Here is a 22,180-nt window from a genome sequence, read left to right as displayed (position 1 = left end):
TGTTAACACTGAGTGCAGGTGACTCTTACCCAGCTCTTACAGTCAAAATCTTGACATCCCAGACATTGCCAAACTAGGTAGAAGGCCCATTCCATTTCACAAACACTTCAATTTTATTGCAACATGGCACATTCTAGAAATAAGATTGGAATGGTAGACTAGGCAGAAATCATTAAATTGCTTAAATTCCAGACAATGGGAGCCACTAAGGGTTTCTAGTGGAGGAGTGGCTTATTCAGAGCTGTGCTTCAGAAAGTCCAAACAGACAGTCCAGGGGAGACTCTGTGGAAATGGAGGGTGATGAAAGGAGGCTAAAACTACAGAATCGAGTTAGGAAACTATAGTAATATTTCTATGGTCACTCAGAAGGTGTCCTCTGAAAAAATCCTGAGATAATTATCCTAATTCTACCATAGCCTGGAAAAAGCATTACTTTCACTCTGGACAATTTGCTATTTCTTATTTGGGTTTCCACCTAAGAAGGGAGTACCTTATAAAGCAGACTGAGTAGCTGATGAACAGAAAGACAAAACTTCTCTTTTTTACTGATTAAATTGGAATTCTGATTTATAATTCAGCAATAATAAATATATGAGTATGAATTCATTCTGAAGACTTGCATAGGCCAATAAAAAGGAAATATTTAAAATTTTTTCACACTTAAAGACAGAGACATCTGTGAAGGCTCAGAATTTCAGCCCACTCACCTTCTAGTCAGTCATACTTCCAGCCCTCCCTTTATTTCTTAATTGCTATATAACATTTTAAGGTCATTTCGTCTGTTCTTCAGTTTCGTATCTATGAAAAGAAGATAATACTTATCCTAAAGTGTTATTTTGAGAATTGAATTATCAGTAGAAGAGAGGACACTAGAAAAAAAATTGAAGTGTTATAAGAATGTAAAGGGATAAGAGGTCAACTTCGTAAACAGAAATTGTTTGTCCTTGTGTTTCTGAGTGGGTCATACATGGCTGTGCTGAAAAGATGAAAGGCATTTAACTTATATAAAATGTATGTCCCTGCCTATTAATAATGTGTGAGAGTGTTCCACTCTTGGGCTTTGTAAAACGTTGGGAAACACTGGTATTAGATGTATAATGTTTCTAGGATAAAAATTGTAATTGAGTATAAATTGGTAACTCCATAAAAGTTTTTGCAAGTGGTGGGAAAAATGTCCAATTGAGGTGAGTCAAATCAGAATTTCTTAATTTGGGGTAGGTTGTCCTCTGTTCATCATAAAAACAATTCTCCTTACCACTTAATAATCTCAATGCGCCTTTCCAGCACTTATGCCATACTTCAGCCTTGCTTGAAACTTTGTACTGTTGCTACCACTGATGTATCTGTTCTAGAAAGTAACAGGCTTTCGTTTCCAGGACTGTCAAGTCAGAAGTTTTCCCAAGAACACAAAGATTCACACTATTATTGCACATCATAGAACTCATGCCTGTAGCTTGAAAATAGAAGTCTTTGGTGTAGGCATTTGCTTGTTTGACAGTTCTGTTCTAAATTTTGAAACTAGTGGTACTGTAAAGTGCCTGTCTGACAATGGTGTACCAGACCTTAGTCATGCAAAATAATTACTGTTCACAGTTCCTTAGCTGAAGTCAATAGCTCCCTGCAAAACACAACATAATGCAGAGATCTAAAGTTACTAAATCGAAATGGAGAAAAAGAAGAATTTTAAACAGATTTGGAAGAAAAAAATAGATTCTACAAGATTTACCAAGTGATGTCTTGCAGCATATGGAAGGCTCTAATCTTTCTAAAAGAAACTCCATGATAGAAATGATAACTTTTACTAATCCATTCTGGTAATTATTGTCAGGAAGCTTATGTGAGTTCAAAAGAACGAAAGCCGTTGTGAAGATGTTAGCAAATAGTGTATAGTGTTTATTTTCTTAACTTGAAATCATATCTTCAGGTTTGCTTCTGCGATTTTGGTATTTAAAGCCAGCAATGCATCACCTATACTAAAGGGATTGATTAAATCAACTTAAAGAGCTACGGTTTTGGAACTAGAGTGGCAGGATGCTCTCCCTGGACCTTTGGTAAGCTCCACGAATCAGTGTAATGGTATATCCTGGAAAAGTCAATATTAATCCAACAAATAAATAATTTAGTTTCCGTGTTGCCTGAAACATTTGCCAGGGAATTCTGGGAAGATTGCTTCTTGACTGCTTGAGTGAAAAGGATAACCTCCTTCTTAATCCTTGGTACACAATTGCATTTAAGGCTATCCCCCTTCTGGGAAAAACAAGGAAACAATAAAATCGATTGTTTCCCTGGAAGAGGCAAAAACACAGAAATAAATTAGAATTTCACAGACTCCTTTATGACATATTTACCTACATTTACCTTCAACATTTTCAATCTAATATTAAGGTGGAACTACTTGTGATAGTTACGAAATTATCTTCTTATTCTTTTATTGTCAACTTCAATGAAGTTTGTAAAATTTTTTTTTAAAAAATGTTACTTTTTTTTTGGCCGGGCGCGGCTGCTCATGCCTGTAGTCCCAGCACTTTGGGAGGCCGAGGCGGGTGGATCACGAGGTCAGAAGATCGAGACCATCCTGGCTAACACGGTGAAACCCCGTCTTTACTAAAAATACAAAAAACTAGCTGGGCGCGGTGGCAGGCACCTGTAGTTGCAGCTACTCGGGAGGCTGAGGCAGGAGAATGGTGTGAACCTGGGAGGCAGAGCTTGTAGTGAGCCGAGATCGCGCCACTGCACTCCAGCCTGGGCAACAGAGCAAGACTCTGTCAAAAAAAAAAAAAAAAGTTACTTTTTAATGATACACAATAAATGTCCATATTTTTGGGGTATATGTGATAATTTAATACATTCATTAATTTGTAAAGATGAAATCAGTTTGGATGCCCTTTCTTTCTTTCTCTTGCCTAATTGCTCTGGTCAGGACTTCTAGTATTATGTGGAATAAAAGTGGTGATAGTGGGCATCCTTGTCCTGTTCCAGATCTTAGAAGAAAGGATTTTAATTTTTCCCTGCTCGGTATGATACTAGCTGTGGGTTTATCTTATATGGGCTTTATTATTTTGAGGTATGTTCCTTCTATACCCAGTTTGTTGAGGGGTTTGCTTTGTTTTGCTTTTTAGAGATGGGGGTCTCACTATATTGTCCCGGCTGGTGCCTCGAACCCCTGTGCTGAAGGGATCCTCATACCCCAGCCTCCTGAGTAGTTGAGACTATAGGCATGTGCCACCACACACTTGGCTACGGGTTATATATATATATATATATATGTCTGTACATATATATGTGTGTGTGTATATATATATAAAATAAAGTAATGTTGAATTTTATTGAATGCTTTTCCAGTATCTATTGAAATGATCACGTTTTTTTATTCTTGGTTCTATTAATATGATATGTCATGTTTATTGATTTGTGTGTGTTGAACCATTCTTGCATCCCTGAGATGAATCCCACTTGATTGTGACAAATTATCTTTTTTAGTGTGTTGTTGAATTTAGTTTGCTAGTATTTTGTTGAAGATTTTTGCCTCTATGTTCATCAGTGATATTGGCCTGTAGTTTTCTTTTCTTATCTCCTTGTCTGCTTTTGGTATCAGGGAAATCCTGGCCTCATGGAATTAGTTTGAAAGTGTTCCCTCTTATTTATTTATGTATTTATGTATTTATTTTTGAAGAATTTGAGTAGAATTGTTCTTCTCTAAATGTTCAGGTAGAATTCAGCAGTGAAGCCATTAGGCCTTGGGTTTCCCTTTGATGGGAGACATTTTATTAGAGCATCAATCTTGTTACTCCTTATGGGTTTGTTGGAGTTTTCTATTTCTTCCTGGCTCAATGGTGATAGGCTATATGTGCCCAGGAATTTATCTCATTTCTTCTAGATTTTCCAATTTGTTGGCACGTAGTTGTTCATAATAGTCTCTAGTGATTCATTATATTTCCATAGTCTCAGTTATTGTGTCTCCTTTTTGCTTATTTCTTTTCTTTTTTTTTTTTTTTTTTTCAGACACAGGGTCTCACCTTGTCACCCAGGCTGGAGTGCAGTGGCACAATCATAGCTCACTGTAGCCAAAAACTCCCAGGCTCCTGTGATCTTCCACATAGCACCCTCCATGTAGCATCACCACACCTGGCTAATATTATTATTATTATTATTATTATTGTAGAGATGAGGTCTCCCTATGTTCCCCAGACTGATCTTGAACTCTTGGCAGCAAGTGATCCTCGCACTTCAGTCTTCCCAGTGGTGGGATTACAGGCATGCGCTACTTGTTTCTCATTTCATTTATTTGAGTCTTCTCTCTTTTTTTCTTAGTCTAGCTAAAGGTTTGTTGATTGTTTATCTTTCAAAAAACCAACTTTTTATTTTATCAATTTTATGTGTTTTTTTTTTTAGTCTCAATTTCATGTGAATTTCTGCTCTGTTCTTTATGATTTCTTTCCTTCTACTTATATTGAGGTTTGGTTTGTTCTTTCTTTTCTAGTTCCTTGAGGCGCATCATTAAGTTATTTAAAGTCTTTCTACTTTTTTGTTATACATGTTTATTGCTATAAACCTTTTTTCTTCATTCTGCTTTTGCTGTATCCTATAGATTTTGTTATGTTGTATTTCCATTTTCTTTGTTTTAAGAAATTGTTGTTTCCTTCTTAATTACTTCATTGACCCACTGGTCATCCAGGAACATGTTGTTTAAGTTTCATGTGTTTGTGTATTTTCTGAAGTTCCCCTTGTTATTGATTTCTAGTTTTATTCCATTGTGATCAGAAAAGATACTAGGAATGATTTCTACTTATTTGAATTTGCTGAGACTTGTTTTGTGGTCTAAGAAATGGTCTATTCTAGAGAACTCATGTGCTGATGAAAAGACTGTGTTCTGCAGCAGTTGGGTGAAATGTTCTGTAAATGTCAGTTAGACCTATTTAGTCTAGAGTATAGTTTAACTTTGATGTTTCTTTGTCGACTTTCTGTCTGGATGATCTGTCCATTAATGACAGTCAGGTGTTGAAATCCCTACTATTATTGTATTGCAGTCTATCTCTCCATCTATATCTATTAACGTTTGTTTTATATACTTAGGAGTGCCGGTGTTGGGTGCATAGATATTTATAATTGTTTTCTCTTGCTGAATTTACCCCTTTGTCATTATACAGTGACCTCTTTGTCTCTGTTTGTTTTTAATTCATAGTCTATTTTATCTGATATAAGTATAGTTACTCTTGTTCTTTTTTGGTTTCCAGTTTCGTGCATTTTAAAAAATGAATTTGTTTTTGAGATATAATTTATATATAGTGAAATGCACAAATCGTAAATGTATAGGTCAATGAGTTTTGACCAATGTGTACTCCCATGTAACCAATACCCTGAACATTTCCATCACTCCAGAAAGTTCTTTTATGCTTCGCTATTGTCTGAATGTTTGTGTCTCTCCAAAATTGATGTTGAAACTTAATCTCCACTGTGATGGTGTTAGGAAATGGGGCCTTTTGGGGAGTGATTAAGTCATGAAGGTGGAGCTGTCATGAATGGGATTAATTCCTTTACAAAAGAGGTTGAAGGGAGCTGCCCTGCCCCCTCCATCATGTGAGGAAGCAGCAGGAAGGAGCAATCTTACAAGCAAAGAGCAGCCCTGGCACACACCAAATCTGTTGGCGCCTTGATCTTGGACTTCCCAGCCTGCTGAACTGGGAGAAATAAATTTTCTGTTGTTTATAAATCACCCAGTCTAAGGTATTTTGTTATAGCAGCCTGAGCAAACTAAGCCATGCTCCTTTCCAGCTAATCACTGCCCCCACTCCATTAGAAACAACCACTATTATCATTTTATGTTATATTCGTTTTGTTTATTTTTTAATTTAATGTAAATGAAATCATACTCTTTTGTGTCTGGTTTCTTTTGCTTGGTGTAATGTTGAAATTTAGTTAGATATTTTTGTGTGTATCAGTAGTTTCTTACTTTTTTATGTGACGTATTAGCATTTCCTTGTATGAATATATGGCAACTTGTCTTTGCTTCTTCTGCTGATGAACATTATGGTTTTTCCAGTTTTTGGTAAGTATGAATAAAGCTATTAAAATCATTCTTGAACGATCTTTTTGGTGGCCATATGCTTTCATTTCTCTTGGGTGAATACTGTATTTAGAAGCAGAATTGTTGGATTATAAAACAGTTCTATGTTTATTTCATAAGAAACTATGAGACAGTTTTTTTACTATTTGATTCCATTTTATACCCTCACTGGCAATGTATGAGAGTTTCATTTGCTCCACAGCTTTGCCAATGTTTGATTTTGTTTGTCTTTAATTCTTGCCTTTGCAATTTTTGGGAAGAAGCAAATCGTTGTGGTTTTGATTTGCCTATCTGTGAAGACTAATGATATTGAATACCTTTTCATGCGCTTCTTAGTCATTCATATATTTTCTTTTGTGAGTGTTCAAATATTTTGAATGTTTTCTATTTTTAATTTTCTACTTTTGTCTCAATTATTGTCCTAGGTGTTCTTTTGCGTACAAGTTCTTTGTCAGATACATGTTATTGGGAATATTTTCTCTCAGTCTCTGGCTTTCCTATTTATTTTCTTAATAATGTCTTTTGATAAAGTTCAATTTATCAGTGTTTTTGTTTTACAGATAATTTTTTGTTTCCTGTCTAAAACATCTTTACCGACCCTAAGGTCATGAAGATAATCTAGGTTTTCTTCCAGAGGCTTTATAGTATTAGCCTTGAGGTCTATGATTCAGCTTGAATTAATTTTTGTGTATGATGTCAGTTAAGGGTCAAAGTTCAATTTTTTTACCATGTGGCTATTCAGTGGTTCCAGCCCCTTTTGTTGAAAGCTTTCCTTTCTTCATTGAATTGTCTTGGCACTCTGTTGAAAATCAATTGACCAATTAAATATAGTTCTATTTCTGGATTCTATTCTATTCTTTTGACCTACTTGTCTGTCCTTATACCCTTACTATACTCTCTTGATTAGCTTCAAGAATTTTTATCATTTTTTAGTTCTGTTCCTTTCATCATGGCTACTTTTGCCTCTTGCCAATATTAGCTTAAGAGTTTATTTCAGAAGTTAGCACAGCTTTCAAACTGCTTTGTATCTCAGAGTGTCTAACTAAAAAATAGGAAAAATAAGAACTCCCTTATAGGGTTATTGGGAGAAATAAAGAATCTAGTATACATGTTTAAAGTGTACTATAATTCTAAAATAATCCATAACAGTTCAGAATGTTGCTTATTTTTATTTCACTTTTTGCTCTCTTGACCTTAAAACATATTCTTATGTATGTTTACTGAAATCCCCCAGTAAGTTTCAGATTGTGGCAGGGCACCTGTTCTGTGGATTTAGGGAAAAACAAAGGCCCAATATAATTGAGGGGAGTGATAGGCACCTGTTTTCTTCCTATTTACAGCAAGCCTTAACAGAGGGTGATGGCAATTCTTTCTGACATTTTTCCTTTGTCTGTTTTAAAAACAGACAAAGGTATTACTGGACTTCCAATGCTTTGCTCTTCCAGATATTTCTAATTTGATCCCCTGAACAGTCTGCTTTTTTTTTTCTCTGTTGTGGTAACTCCTTTTTCAGATGAATGACCTTGGCTCTCCTCACCCCAAATCAATGACCTTTTAAACTGTTTTAATATTTACTAGGGAATTACTTGTTCTGAGGCTTGGATTGAGTTTCTCTAAAAGATGGTATTCTAGAATTTAAATGGTGGTGAGAGGAAGGGTTGAAAAGCTGAATCCATTCTTTTACCCAGACAAAACTAAGCTGAATAACAACCCTTTTTCTTTCTCAATCATTTAAGAGCCTATAACAAAGATGAATAAAAAGTGTCAATTATTTTACAACTTTTACCTGTTACCGCCCTAGTTCATACCCCAACTGTCATTCTTATTTCTAAATGGAAACTTTCCTTCCACAAGCTTAATGGCAACTTTTTACCTTTTTGGCCTTTGTGTTTACTGGATTGTAAAATCCTGGAGGACAACTCTATGACGTTGTTTATCTTAGTTTTGATTTAGCATCAAACCAAGTACATTGCATTCATTTAATAAATGTTTATTCAATTAAACCAAGTGCTGATATTCTACCCAATACAGTGTCATATATATATATCTATATGCATATATATATAATATTGCCTGATACACACAAACACACACACACACACACACACACATATATGTATGTAACAGGCAATAATTGTTCATGATTTAGTGATAGTAGGAACTCAGTATTTTTTCATTGATCAATTAATAGTTTGAACACATTCTAAATTTAGAGCATTAGATGAGTCAAGTGCTACTTTCTTTTTTAAAAAAATGTTAGAACCGGCAGGGCGCAGTGGCTCACACCTGTAATCCCAACACTTTGGGAGGCTGAGGCGGGTGGATCACGAGGTCAGGAGATCAAGACCATCCTGGCTAACACAGTGAAACCCCGTCTCTACTAAAAATACAAAAAATTAGCCGGGCGTGATGGCGGGCGCCTGTAATCCCAGCTACTTGGGATGCTGAGGCAGGAGAATGGTGTTAACCCGGGAAGGGGAGCTTGCAGTGAGCTGAGATCACGCCACTGCACTCCAGTCTGGGCTACACAGGCAGACTCCATCTCAAAAAAAAAAAAAAAAAAAAAAAAAAAAAAAAAAAAAGAGCCACTCAACTAGCATTCTGTAGACCAAATTATCTAAACAATAGCTCTCCTCTTCCTTTTTCTGCAATGCTATCCATAAGATTTGGCCTGTATCACCTTATAATAAATGAAGAGAGTCTTAAATTCTTATAATACCAAACTCCTTTGGAGAGAATTCAGAATAGATTTATGTCATCTCAAATTCTATCCTATTCCAGTTAGTGTTACAGACAGATTCTAGTATACTTTACAAAGATACGTGAATCAGTAGAGTTTTGAAAAGATACAGACATAAAAATGAAGAACAGATGCCTTCTGATGCTAGATTTTCCAAAACTCCTACTGTTATGCTTATATAGAAATCATTCTCAGACCTTCCTTGGATTAATTTCTGTTCCTAGAGCAAACTGGTAGTTATTTCTTTCTTTAATAGAACATGAACTTGTCCATCAAATCCTAGAAAGTTAGTCCTAGGGATATCCTTTAAAGCCTAAAGGAGTAAATTAAGAGCAAAAAAAGGAAGTAGACCATGCAACAGGTGGTGAGTGTCTGAGATATAGCACTAGGAGAGAAATAATATAGACTGAAAACAGAAATCCTGAAACATTTCTCGTATAAACCCATGAAAGATAGATCCATAAATATTGTGGGGACTATAAGGACTAGGAAGCTTGGAAGTATCCCTAATCTAGATATTGACGGTAGGCTAAATATCTACGGCTTCCCTAAACATTCCTCTAAACCTCCCTGTAAAAAAACACACTAACCTGATTGTGTAATGAACTGATCCAGTACAATTGCCTCCAATTTCATTCTGGACCCTGAACAGGAGGGGACATGGTGACAAAGCAAATTGTCTGGTATCATGAATTTGGAACACCGTAAGTAATCTTTACTGAGGGTTACATTCTGTCATTGTCAGCCTTTTAAGGAGGCCTTGCCACCAGCGCAGGGGAGGTGAAGTCTAAGGGAAGGTAATTTTGTCAATGCCTGCTAATTAGTTTTACCCTGGAGATTTTAACTTTCTACGAAGTTTTTAAAAACAACTTCCAAAGCTTTGCGTGATCTTTTTCATCGTTTTCAGGTAACTAAAAGTTAACCGCCTTCCCCTTCCTTCCCCTCTCCCAATCCTGAAATGTTCGAGGATTCAGAGTTCCTAGACAATGGCTAATGTCCCCCTTCCCACTGATTAGGGGAGTTGGCATTTCAGAAACCAGAGCTTCTAAGGGCGCCAAATAGAAGGGCTCAAAGGGAATCAGCAGGCTATGGTTACTCTGGGCGGGTAAATCAGGTGATTTAGAGGAGGGGTTTGGCGAGGTTGGGGTCGGGCTTTAAACGTGGGATGGCTAATTAGTAGGAGATTAACTAGAGAGGGGCGGCGCCTGCGTCCGGCCCGCGCGGCCACAGTCCCAGCAGTGCGCGCGACCCAGCGGCGGGACAGGCTTGCTTCTTCCTCCTCCTCGGCCTCACCGTGCGTACTGGGAGGGGAGAAGGGGACGGCATGCAGAGGGTGGCGGGCAGGGAGGGCCAGGGTGGGTGGCAGATGGAAGACTTAGGGGGAGTCTCTGCCAGCTGGAAGTCCTTGGCTCCACTTAGAAGCTAAACGTTGGCTTTTCAATCGATTGCTTTTGAAAGAGAATTGTATTTCTGTCCCCGCGTGGGTAAGTTTTCCCATTTCTCAAACTCCAAGAATGAAACGAGAGAGTAAGTCTTTTCATGCTTGAGTGATGATTTCCAAACTTTTCCTTTTCAAGCCAAAGTAGCCTCCTCTTTGAAAGGGTCCCTTGAACTCTGGGGAAGGAGGAAAAGGCACGTGCAAGTTGTAGTAATGGAGGAAGTGCCTGTAGTTTGAATGACTGCTGTTCTCCCCAAGAGTGCAAAAGCCTGCGGTGTCTCAGGTCTCATGGGCATAGTGGCCTTTATGCCTACTGTAAGGCAGGATTTGCTCTTCTGAGTTCACTTTGATAGGAGAAACATCAGCAAGTTTTAAAATAATAGTAAATACTACTACTACTAATAATGCTAGCTATCGAAACAAGAGGATGTGGGTTAGATGATAATATTTTTGTGTGATATCATAGCCAGTGACAAGAGAGCTACGGGTGAACCCCTTGGGAGGGTTCTCACTTGTGCCCCACTTCCCCAGTCTGGAGGAGGAAGCCATGTGGAAGGAGAAAAGGAGAAGGGAACTCTTTTTTCGGGAATTAAGGTCTCCTATATTGCTCTAGCTGGCCTGGGACAGAGGAGAGAGGAGTGCGTGTAAATCTTCTAGTCTCTCTGCTTCTCTTGAAATGTGGCAGTCTGGGCTCCACATTTATTCTCCCTATTTATATTCCCCTGTTTCTTCTCCCTAATTTATTTCCCAGTGAGTGCTGAGTGGGTGCCCAGCAAGCATTGCTGTATGGCACCCAGGCCTCCAGTGAGCAATCCTTAAAGCCCAGTTTTCCTGGGGTCCCAGCCTGCTGTGAGTCCTAGCCTACACCTACCTTTTGCATATGCTCTTCTTGGCCTTAGGATTGTACTGGACTTTGTTGTCCTCTGCTGTTTCCAAAATAGGAGGGCTATGTGTGCGATTATCTTTGGTAATTAAAAAAAAAAAAAAGGCAAATCAGTCCAAATTTGGATATTACCCTCTGTGGCAGACAAGTAAAATTTTTCTACGGGTTTGTTTTAGAGTGGTGTGTATGAATCCCTGAGACTGGATGAGGAGGTCAGCACAGAGAAAGGCCTTACCCCACCACTCTCCCGAGAGGCACCAGCATTTCACCTGCAGCCTCTGGGCTCTGAACCCCACTTTGCATGAGACCACATAGTGGGCTGAGTGTGCAGCCACCATAATGCCTTCAGGAAATGCTAGAATTCACCTAGAGTTCCAGATTAATGTATCCGCAACATGGCCACCGAATTATCTTTTTTCTTTATCTCATGCGTAGTGTTTGTTAGTTTTAGAAGGTACAAAATTGCAGAGTCATGGCCCTGGGATGTGTGCCTAGATTATTCATGTGTTTCACAATATTGATGTAGAAAGGCCGGCCACCTTATCCTGAGAAGAGAACTTTGCTCATTTTGGCCAAAAGCCTATAAAGGGAAAGGGAGTCCCTCAACTGAGAAGTGAAGATTCTTCTCTGATAGATAGTATGGGGGTTTGGGGGAAGGGTAGAAAACAGGAATGAGATTTGACAAGGAAAGGCCTCCAGAAGACCAGAGGTGTTGAGAATTCTTAGGCTTGATGGTGGGTAGCCCAGAGGTAAACAGTTGAGAAAACTAAGTTGCAGTCTTGGTCTCTCCACTGTGAATTTGGGTCATATTACTCACTATCTTTCTGGGCCTCAATTTCCTTATATACTAAAGGTAGAAAAAAATATTATTTGCTCTACCTCAGGGTTTTTCAGGTCAAGCAAGATAAAATATGCAAAAGCTTTTTGAAAATTCTAAAATCCTCAGTGCCTAGAACAGCGCCAAAGTCGGAGCTTTTTTATTTGCCAAACACACAGCATTTAACAGGTCCCAGAGCTTTTTTTTTTTTTTTTTTTTTGAGACGGAGTCTCGCTCTGTCTCCCAGGCTGGAGTGCAGTGGTGCGATCTCGGCTCACTGCAAGCTCCACCTCCCGGGTTCACGCCATTGTCCTGCCTCAGCCTCCCGAGTATCTGGGACTACAGGCGGCCCGCCACCATGCCCGGCTAATTTCTTGTAATTTTAGTAGAGACGGAGTCTCTCTGTGTTAGCCAGGATGGTCTCGATCTTCTGACCTCGTGATCCGCCCGCCTCGGCCTCCGGAAGTGCTGGGATTGCCGGCCTGAGCCACCGCGCCCGGCCCCGCTTTTCTAACTTTACTCAGTCAAGGCTCACAAGAATCCGGTGAAATAGGAGTTCTTATTCAACTCCTTTTACAGGTAAGGTGAAGAGGTCCCAGAGAAGTTAAGTCACAGTTACTAAGTGGCAGGGTCGAGATCCACCCAAATGCCAATCTAGTTCCAGAGTTTTGAATACTTGATACTCTACCCCATGTCCTCTTATGAAGAAGTCACCTCCACATTAGGGGACAGAGCTCTGGTCTCTGGCAAAAGAGGTCGAGATATTTATTACCATGCTGGCCAATGAGTGGAGAATATAATGAGCAAACAAACCACTGTGTGAACATGATTCATCATTGTAAATATTTTCTATAATTCATAACCAAATTAGTATTTTTCCCTGCTTACTTTTCTTAGATTATTTCTCCTTCATTCCTTGAATCCTCAAACCACTTAACATTTCATCCTGTTATTTATTATTATACAGGACCACTTTTCTCCCTCCTGACAACCTTTCCTGGTAAAAGGCTTTCAGTAATTTTGTTTTGACTGCAGAGCCAACCATGATAACGGCTCCAGTTTTGTGCAACAAACTCATGGCAATTTATTGATAAATCAGCTTTGGGGGAAAAAAAAGGTTTACACCAGCACTGCCTTAATCCATGCTATAAACAACTACTATTTGTTAATGTTCTTACCTTAACTGCTCGTTACCTGGCTCTTGGGTACCTGTGAAGTGGAAGATGTTACCCTGGAGGGATGGTTCATTGACTCATCAGGTGTGTGTCAGAGGCTTGTCTCCCAAACCCACAGACTTGAGGAGTTAAGCCACATTCTTCGTGATTGAGAAACTCTGTGTGAAGTGCGCTGTGTGTTGTTCATTTTTAAAGAAAAGGCCTCCCATTGCCCTTTTTCCCAGCCACTGACTTCTTTGTGTACTTTCCTACCAACAGTCCTGGGAGGCTGCCATATTTTTCTCTACTCTTCCAATGCTGATTTTCACTGAGGGGGGGAAAAAAAAGTTCTCTGGATTTTTGTTCCATCAATAAATAAATTTCATTCTGGGAACATTAGTAGAGGCCTATAGAGAATGTTTTAGTTTTAAAATTATTGTTAAGTAACAACTTTCTATTTGATAAACTTACCTTAATTTTAAAAAACTTCACATGCTTGCTGTATTTCTTCAGATCTCTGTACAGAGGCCTGGGACTTAGGGATCCTTTAGTAAAGGATCTGTTAGTAAAGCTAATTACTTTACTAACACTCTGAAGGATAGTGCAGTTTATTCATGACTTTCACCCCTTCAATACTAGAACAAAAGCAGACACATTAAATGTTACTGAAAATATTATCTTGCACTGAGAGCTAATCTAACATACTGTGCTTTCAAGACTAGAGACTTGTGGAGGCTGATTAATTTGCTGTCTAGGGGATTTTTTAAAAACCTTGCGCATGTGGTTTCTGTTTGCCTAAATCCAAGCTGTATATTTTTAGTCTAAGAAAACAAAAATACGGGGGCCAGGCATGGTGGCTCACGCCTGTAATCCTAGCAGTTTGGGAGGCTGAGGTGGGTGGATCACCTGAGGTCACGAGTTCAAGTCCAGCCTGACAAATATGGTGAAACCCCGTCTCTACTAAAAATACAAAAATTAGCCAGGTGTGGTGGCGGGCACCTGTAATCCCAGCTACTCGAGAGGCTGAGGCAGGAGAATGGCTTGAACCCAGGAGGCAGAGGTTGCAGTGAGCCAAGATTGCACCACTGCACTCCAGCCTGGGTGACAGAGCGAGACTCCATCTCAAAAAAAGAAAAGAAAACAAAAAAAAAAATAGGAGTTACTTAGGTAGCTTTGATTTCTTTATCTGCAAAGTGGGAATGATAATCCCTCACCACATAACTGGAAAAAGAAAGAAGATGACAGATATAAGGGGTGTCTACTTGTGCCAGCCACAGAGTAGGCATTCACTTAATGTCGATTGAATTAGAATTAAGCAGAATTAAAGAGTTGAGAGCAGAATTAATCAAGTTTCTTCAAAGAGAGAGTACAGTGTAGTAACTGTATGGAGTGTTCGTGTCCCACTTGGCAGCTTAACAACTGTAATTCCCTTTTTCTTCTTTTGTGAAATGGGTATAGTTATGACAATTGTAATAGATTAACAAAGGTGATGAAAGTAGTGTACATAATGTACATAGTATAGTTGAACAGATAGCAAACTCTAATAAAGCTAAATAAATATGTATGTGGATTTTAATCACATTCACCAGCAACACAAAGATGGCTATGTGACCAATAATGATACATATAAATGTATAGATTACTGGTAAGATGGATAGAAAGATTGCATCTGATAGATGTCAGGCTAATAAGGACACATGCAGGGGTTAAGCTTTAAAGGCAGGAATGGACATCATCTAGAAGAGATAGTACTGCATGCCAAGCAGGAAATAGCGTCTAAGCTTGGGTCTGAGAAAAGATGTGTGTTTCTGTGGAAGAGAGAGAAGTAGATAGCAGGGCTGATGAAAGAACAAGAGGAGGTTACAAAGAATAATGGCAGAGGACTGGAAATTTACATTTTAAGCTTTACCCTAAATTCCTACCTGTTTTGACTTCAGTATCACCAGTGTCTTGGCTTTCCTCTTCAGCACATTCCCAATTATACTTCCAATTCCAGACACAGATAGCTACATTCCTCTACTCAACAGCTTTTAGTTGAATGTAACTTTGGAATGTGAAATGACTCGAGGATCATGTAAAGCTAATTCTCCTTCCCTATTACACCCATGAAAGTACCATATATGGTAATTCCTTACCTTGCATTTGCAAGCCTGTTTTTTTGATGTTTCCATTATCCTGCTTCTCCTTCTTTACCTGTCTTCGAATTGATGACGGTGATCGTGATGACGATCGTGATAAGGATATTATAAACTTTATTGAGGGCTTTTCTTGGGCCAGTCCATATTTTATCTCCATTACATTAGACAACAACCCATTAAGTTAGAAGCTATTACTATTTCAATTTTTTTTTTTTGGAGGGAGACAGAGTCTCGCTCTGTCACCCAGGCTAGAGTGCAGTGGTGCGATCTCGGCTCACTGCAAGCTCCGCCTCCTGAGTTCATGCTATTCTTCTGCTTCAGCCTTCTGAGCAGCTGGGGCTACAGGCGACCGCCACCACGCCCGGCTAATTTTTTGTATTTTTAGTAGAGATGGGGTTTCACTGTGTTAGCCGGGATGGACTCGATCTCCTGACCTCATGATCCACCCGCCTTGGCCTCCCAAAATGCTGGGATTGCAGGCATGAGCCACCACGCCAGGCCTACTGTTTCAATTTTAAGAATGAAGAAATTTAGTTTCAGAGACTGAATCCCTCAAGCAAGGTTAACAGCTAAATCGTGGGACTGGAATTCAAGTCCTAAAGCCTACAGTTTTGAATACTATTGAAATGACAACGAGTTGTAAGTTGGGTCTCCAAAGCAGGATACGTAAGAGCTGAGGCCTTCCTGAGTTCAGTGCTGCTACTAGGTGCATAGCTTGATGTTTCCAAAGAGATCAATCTGTGACCTCTGGTCTTTTGCTTTCAACCTACTTATAGTTAATCTCAGTGCAAGTATGTGATGTTAGTCTATGTTTAGGGCATTTTTGCTATTTATTTTTGCTTATACTGCACCCTTTTTTTCAAGTAGTACTTGTTTGATGTCTTCAAACTTAATAATATAGAACTAGATAAAATATAATATTGTATACTTTTTTTTTTTTGAGACAGAGTCTCTCTCTGTCGCCCAGGCTAGAGTGCAGTGGCGCAATCTTGGCTCATTGCAACCTCCACCTCCCGGATTTAAGCAATTCTCTTGCCTCATTCTCACGAGTAGCTGGAATTGCAGGCACACGCCACTGCGTCCGGCTAATTTTTGTATTTTTAGTAGAGATGGGGTTTCACCATGTTGGGCAGGCTGGTCTCAAACTCCCGACCTCAAGTGATCCACCCCCCTCGGCCTCCCAAAGTGCTGGGATTACAGGTATAAGCCACTGCGCTCAGCCCCTATTTACTTTGACATTTTAAAAACTAAACGATCATTTCTTCTGCAAATAGTCCAAGATATTTTTAAGAACAGTATAGTTAATGCTGCAACATAAGAACATCAAATGATCTTCCAGTTACTTTGGGTATTTATGTCTGCTTTTTCTCATTCTATTTAAATCTTTTTAAGATTCCAGACCAAAATTGAAAAAATGGTTGACCTCACCCAGGTAATGGATGATGAAGTATTCATGGCTTTTGCATCCTATGCAACAATTATTCTTTCAAAAATGATGCTTATGAGTACTGCAACTGCATTCTATAGATTGACAAGAAAGGTAAGAAATTTGGAGGTAATATTTTCTTACTTTTAAGAGTTGGAATTCTGGAGAGCAGTTTTCTTAATTTTCTTTTTTTATTTTTGGTAAAGCCCAATAGCACACTGTTTTATGCTGTAAGTGAAGTATGCAATCGTTTGGCACAGATGGATCTGATGTATTTATGGAAGAGTTGCTTTCTCCTAGAAACTAGTAAATGGTTTTTTCATTATGGCTTTTACCTTTTTATCATTCTGCTAAGCAGATGAGATATTCTGGATTATCAGTTTTCACGGAAACTTTCTTTCATTTTGGAATTAATTTTGTCAATGAGGGTTTAGAAAACAATCATTTTCCAGACAGTTAACTGGTATTTTCAGCTCTAGTACAGGTCAAGGGTATGATTTTGGTAAGAAAAAAAAAGAAGAAAGGAAAAGAAGAAAAAGGCTGAGAATTAAAGTTCTTACTTTCAAAGTGAGCCTCATATGATATGAGCGTTTTGAATTTTGTGTACTTCTGACTTTTTAAGTGGATACTATTTCTACCCAGCATTATAAGAATGACTTTTTTTTTTTTTAAGTGCAGATGTGGGGAAGGTGGTAGACAGATTCTGAAGCATATATTCTGTATTCAAGCAGGGTTTATGTGTGCTTGAAGCGCGTAGAGCAAGGCTCCCTTTACAAAGTTAAAATACTTTCACCGGTGTAGTCCCTGTGCCCATTCAGCAACATTTTCCTGGAGACCATCTGTTTCTCTCTTAGGATCTGTCCTGAGTTTTGTCCTCTAGAGCCTTGATTTTATCTACAGGTCACAGTCTTCCCTAAGGTGTTTCCTTGTTACTATCTTTTTTTTCTTTTTTTGAGACGGAGTCTCACTCTGTTGCCCAGGCTGGAGTGCAGTGGCAGGATCTCGGCTCACTGCAACCTCTGCCTCCCGGGTTCAAGTGCTTCTCATGCCTCAGCCTCCTGAGTAGCTGAGATTATAGGCACACACCACCAAGCCCAGTTAAGTTTTGTGTTTTTAGTAGAGATGGGGTTTTGCCATGTTGGCCAGGCTGGTCTCAAACTCCTGACCTCAGGTGATCCACCCACCTTGGCCTCCCAAAGTGCTGGGATTACAGGCGTGGGCCTGGCCTACTATTTTGAGGTATAATGGAAGGATGTTTGCATTTTAATGGAGGGCACATCTCTCATACGCTGATGTGTTGCAGCATCAGGGCAACAAAGTGGCTGTCTGCTTCCAGGGCCACACTGACTTCTAGACACAGAATGTCACCAAGGAAATGTACCGTCTTATAAGAAAAGATGAAGGGAATTCAAATTTGGAGAGTGCCGGGAGCCACATGCTTTTTATGTGTGCTTGGTCATGGAGTCATTTTACACAATTGTTAGCATTGTCAGGTGAAATGAGGATTCATCTTTCCATTTTATATAGAAGGGGAACTTAGAGGTTAAGTAGCTGTCTGAGTCCATTTGGGCTGCTTTTACAAAATGCCATAGACTGGGTGGCCTAAGCAACAGACATTTGTCTCACGGTTCTGGAGTCTGGTAAGTCTAAAATCAAGATGCCAGCAGATCTGGTGTTCAGTGAGGGCCCAGTTCCTGACTTGCAGACGGCCATCTTCTCATTGTATCCTCACATTGGCAGAGCACACACAGAGAGAGAGAAGGAAGCAAACTCTCTCCTTCCTCTTCTTATAAAGACTTTAATCTAATTCATGAGGACTCCACTCCCTTCACCTAATTACCTCCCAAAGGCCTCATATCCCAGATACTATCACATCGAAGATTAGGCTTTAATATACAAATTTTGGGGGGCCACAAGCATTCAGTCTTTAGCAATAGCTTACCCAAGGTTACATACAAATAAAGAGTGAAACTGAGATTCAAACTGAAATTGCATTAAACCCAATTTAATGCTCTTTCCATTGTAATACATTTATTTCTTTATTCAACATATATTTATTGTACATCTAGTGTGTGCTAGGCACTTATTTAGGGGAGCACGACGATGAACAAGACAGACAGGCCTGACCTTAGGAACTTTATCTGGAATATTTATTCCAGATAAAGATGTTGAGGAAAACTGATGGGCAGTATCTCAGCCCTGTGCATCAGTTCTCTTCAACGTCTTTATCTCTAATGTAATGTTAATATTATATTAAGAAAAACTAGAAAACAAATGAGATTAATTTTGCAGTTTGTGTTTTTCTCTGCCATAAATTATTAAATAGTGGCACATGCTTAAATATTTTTTAAATGCAGATTTCAAGTTTCAAGGGATGGGGAAGCTATTTCAAAGAACATAATAATTGCAGGAAGCAATACATGAATGTGTACTTCTTATTCCTAGGAATGCAGTTCAGCATCTCAAATTTCATTATACAGTATTCTTCAACCCGAAGTTTTATCTGGTTTAGAAAAAGAAAAGAGGTACACACGTTCTGACAAAGTACAAGACACCTTTCCCATCCCTTACTCTTTTATGCTTCTTGCCTGTTCTCTAAAACCTTTGGCAGGTAAACGTATTACTTTCAGATGAGCCAGTCACTTGGAAATGTTAATACACTTGAGGGAAGGTATGTCAACATCACTGTGAAAAAGATACCAGTGAACCATAGTAATAGTCACTGCCTTAGAATTATGACTTTCCCCATATTTGCTTCCTTTTCACTATTTTTATTCACTGGTTTTTGTTCAAGTTCTTATTTAGGCTTCTCTTTTTACAACTTTGCATTGTTAATAAAAATTCAGTTTTAACTATAGATGCCTTCTCCTCTTGTGTTTGATTTATTGCTCCAAATGGGCCAACCTGGATGTCTATATTTCTTCCACTAAAATGCAAATAACTTACTAGGTAGAATATCCCCACATTATTTGTTGGTTTGTTTGTTTTCTTTTTTTTGAGACAGTGTCTTTCTCTGTCACCAAGACTAGATTGTAGTGGTGCAATCACAGCTCACTGCAGCCTCAACCTCTTGGGTTCCGGTGATCCTCCCACCTCAACTGCCTGAGTAGCTAGGACCACAGGCATGTGGCCCACCACCATGCCCAGCTGTTTAAAACACATTTTTGTAGATACAGGGGCTCCCTATATTGCCCAGGCTGTTCTTGAATTCTTGGGCCCAAGCAATCCTGCCTCAGCCTCACGAAGTGCTGGAATTACAGGTGCGAGCTATTGCTCCCAGCCAGTATTTGAAATAAGCTTTTTTTCTTGGTATTTGGAATAGGTTTTTGCCAATCCAGAAGACTGTGTAACATTTGGCAAAGGAGAAAATGCCAAGAAGTATCTTCGAACAGATGACAGAGTAGAACGTGTACGCAGGTAAACCATGTCTCTTGAAATTACTTACTTTATGAAACAATTTTGGTCAAGGAGTTCAGTGAAGACGTCTCAGAGTCTTGGAGACTGAGGAAAAAAGGTGAGACCTCTTACCTACTCCACGTGACAATTAACAGAAAACCGGACATCTGAAAGTCTCCAAGTATCACTGCAATTGTATGTATTGCCAATTTTGCAATACTGTACTTTTATCTGTACTTCCTTGTGGTTAATGACATTGCTTTATATAGGGATATATCAAAAGTAACGGCAAGGAGGAGGTGAAATGGGAACAGTAGGTTCTTGCAGTTTTATCATCTTTCTCTGTAGGTGAGACTGTCAACTCATGTAAAAGGTTGAAGAATTAGGTATTTTTGCATAAGATTCAAAATAAGAATGTTGACACTCAGGAGGAGTAGGAACCTCTTTCTCTCTGTCCCTCTCCCCACTGCTATCTCTTTTTAGATATTATGTTTTAATGTACTGGGAATTCAATGAGCAATGAAAAGCAATAAGCCAAGATACGACTGGGGTATGATTGTTCCTATCACCCAGGTAGTGGGCATAGTACCCGTTAGTTTTTCAACCTTTGTCTCCCCTTCTCTACCCCCTCTAATAGTCCCCAGTATCTATTGTTGCTATCTTTGTGTTTATTACCCAGTGTTTAGCTCCCACTTATAGGTGAGAACTTGTGGTATTTGTTTTTCTTTACCTGTGTTAATTCATTTAGGGTAATTAATTGCCTACAGCTGCATCCATATTGCTGCAAAGGACATCATTTCATTCTTTTTTTTTTATGCGATGGAGTCTCACTCTGTCACCTAGGCTGGAGCGCAATGGCGTGATCTCGGCTCACTGCAACCTTCTTCTGGGTTCAAACCATTCTCCTGCCTTAGCCTCCTGAGTAGCTGGGACTACAGGCATGTGCCACCACGCCCAGCTATTTTTTTTGTATTTTTAGTGGAGGCTGGGTTTCACCATGTTGGCCAGGCTGGTCTTGAACTCCTGACTTCAGGTGATCCACCCACCTTGGCCTCCCAAAGTGCTGGGATTATAGGTGTAAGCCACTGCGCCTGGCCCAATTTCATTCTTTTTTTTTTTTAACTGCTGTGTAGTATTCCATGGTGTATATGTACCACATTGTCCTTATCCAATTCATATTGATGGACACCTAGGTTGCATTATCCCTTTTTTGATTCTCTGTGAAAGTCTGAAGCCCCTCCCAAGATTTCTGCAGATTCCCCTACGGCATATCATCTCCAGATTAACTCTGGATCTGGGTTCCTGCTTCTATGCATGTTTCCATATTCTGCAGTTGGTTATGCTGGATGTTAATCCAGCCGTTTCGTCAGTTCCCTTCAAAAATTAACTAAAAAAAAAATGTGGCTAAAAATAGATTTGAGTAAGTGGAAGTGCTGAGGCGTTTACACTGTGGCAACACGAACATTTTAAGTTGTATGTTATTTCTCTGTCAGACAATGGCCTTCAGCATCGTCTCTTTGGGGAATATGCCCTGTAGCTGGACCTCTCACTCAAGCAATGCCCAGTGTTACACCAATTTTGAGGCTCTCCTCTAGCCCTACAGAATCTTCAAACTTTTCAGCGCTAAAATTAAAAGTATCTTCTTGCTCATGCAAAACAATTCTACCCCCAAGCTGTTGATCAAGCAAGAGTGTTTCTCTTCTAAGAAAAAGTCTGTGCAGATACTTAGCACAACATTTCACCCTCTATCTCACCTAGTTATATACTTGTTAATTCAGCAGCCCTGCTGAGTAAATCAGTGAGTCTTGAAAATGGGTTGTGTCAAGAATATGGATATAAAATAGTTTCAGGACAAAGAATCACTGTGGAAATTTCAAACAATAGCAGAACAATATCGAAGGAAAAATTATGTGTTAGACGAAAAAAATTTTAAAAAGTGAGTGAAGCTTGAAGTTTTCAAAACCACTGAAGAGACATGAAAATGTTTAAAGCCTTGTCTGGTCCTTTATGCACTTCCCCTTTTAGAGCAGGCAGCTGCCTGCATGATGCTAGTCATGACCCTGTATTTATAAAATTGCCCAGAACTGGAAAGTGATGAGAAGCAATTAGACCCTCAGTAGTATT

The 22,180-nt window shown here is 39.2% G+C and overlaps 1 protein-coding gene across 19 annotated transcripts in view; it reads left to right on the top strand.

Moving 5' to 3' along the window:
- The first annotated feature begins 9,926 nt into the window (after window positions 1–9,926).
- The window catches only part of MGST1 (microsomal glutathione S-transferase 1), a 29,484-nt gene continuing 17,230 nt past the window's right edge, over window positions 9,927–22,180 (top strand). For 6 of the 19 annotated variants that reach the window (XM_055280526.2, XM_055280519.2, XM_055280518.2 and 3 more), the window contains exons 1-3: window positions 9,981–10,098; window positions 16,627–16,774; window positions 19,983–20,077. In XM_055280526.2, the coding sequence (XP_055136501.1) occupies window positions 16,649–16,774; window positions 19,983–20,077 (221 nt within the window). In that variant the 5' untranslated portion in view covers window positions 9,981–10,098; window positions 16,627–16,648. Of the gene's footprint in view, window positions 10,289–12,165; window positions 12,522–13,159; window positions 13,202–16,626; window positions 16,790–19,982; window positions 20,078–22,180 lie in introns of those variants that run through there. The other 13 variants (XM_063639643.1, XM_063639641.1, XM_063639644.1 and 10 more) reach the window with 13 other exon arrangements.

The sequence above is a fragment of the Symphalangus syndactylus genome, chromosome 5 (assembly GCF_028878055.3).
Source record: "Symphalangus syndactylus isolate Jambi chromosome 5, NHGRI_mSymSyn1-v2.1_pri, whole genome shotgun sequence".
In the NCBI taxonomy this organism is placed as follows: Eukaryota; Metazoa; Chordata; class Mammalia; order Primates; family Hylobatidae; genus Symphalangus; species Symphalangus syndactylus.
This window is presented reverse-complemented; position numbering and strand designations above follow the sequence as displayed.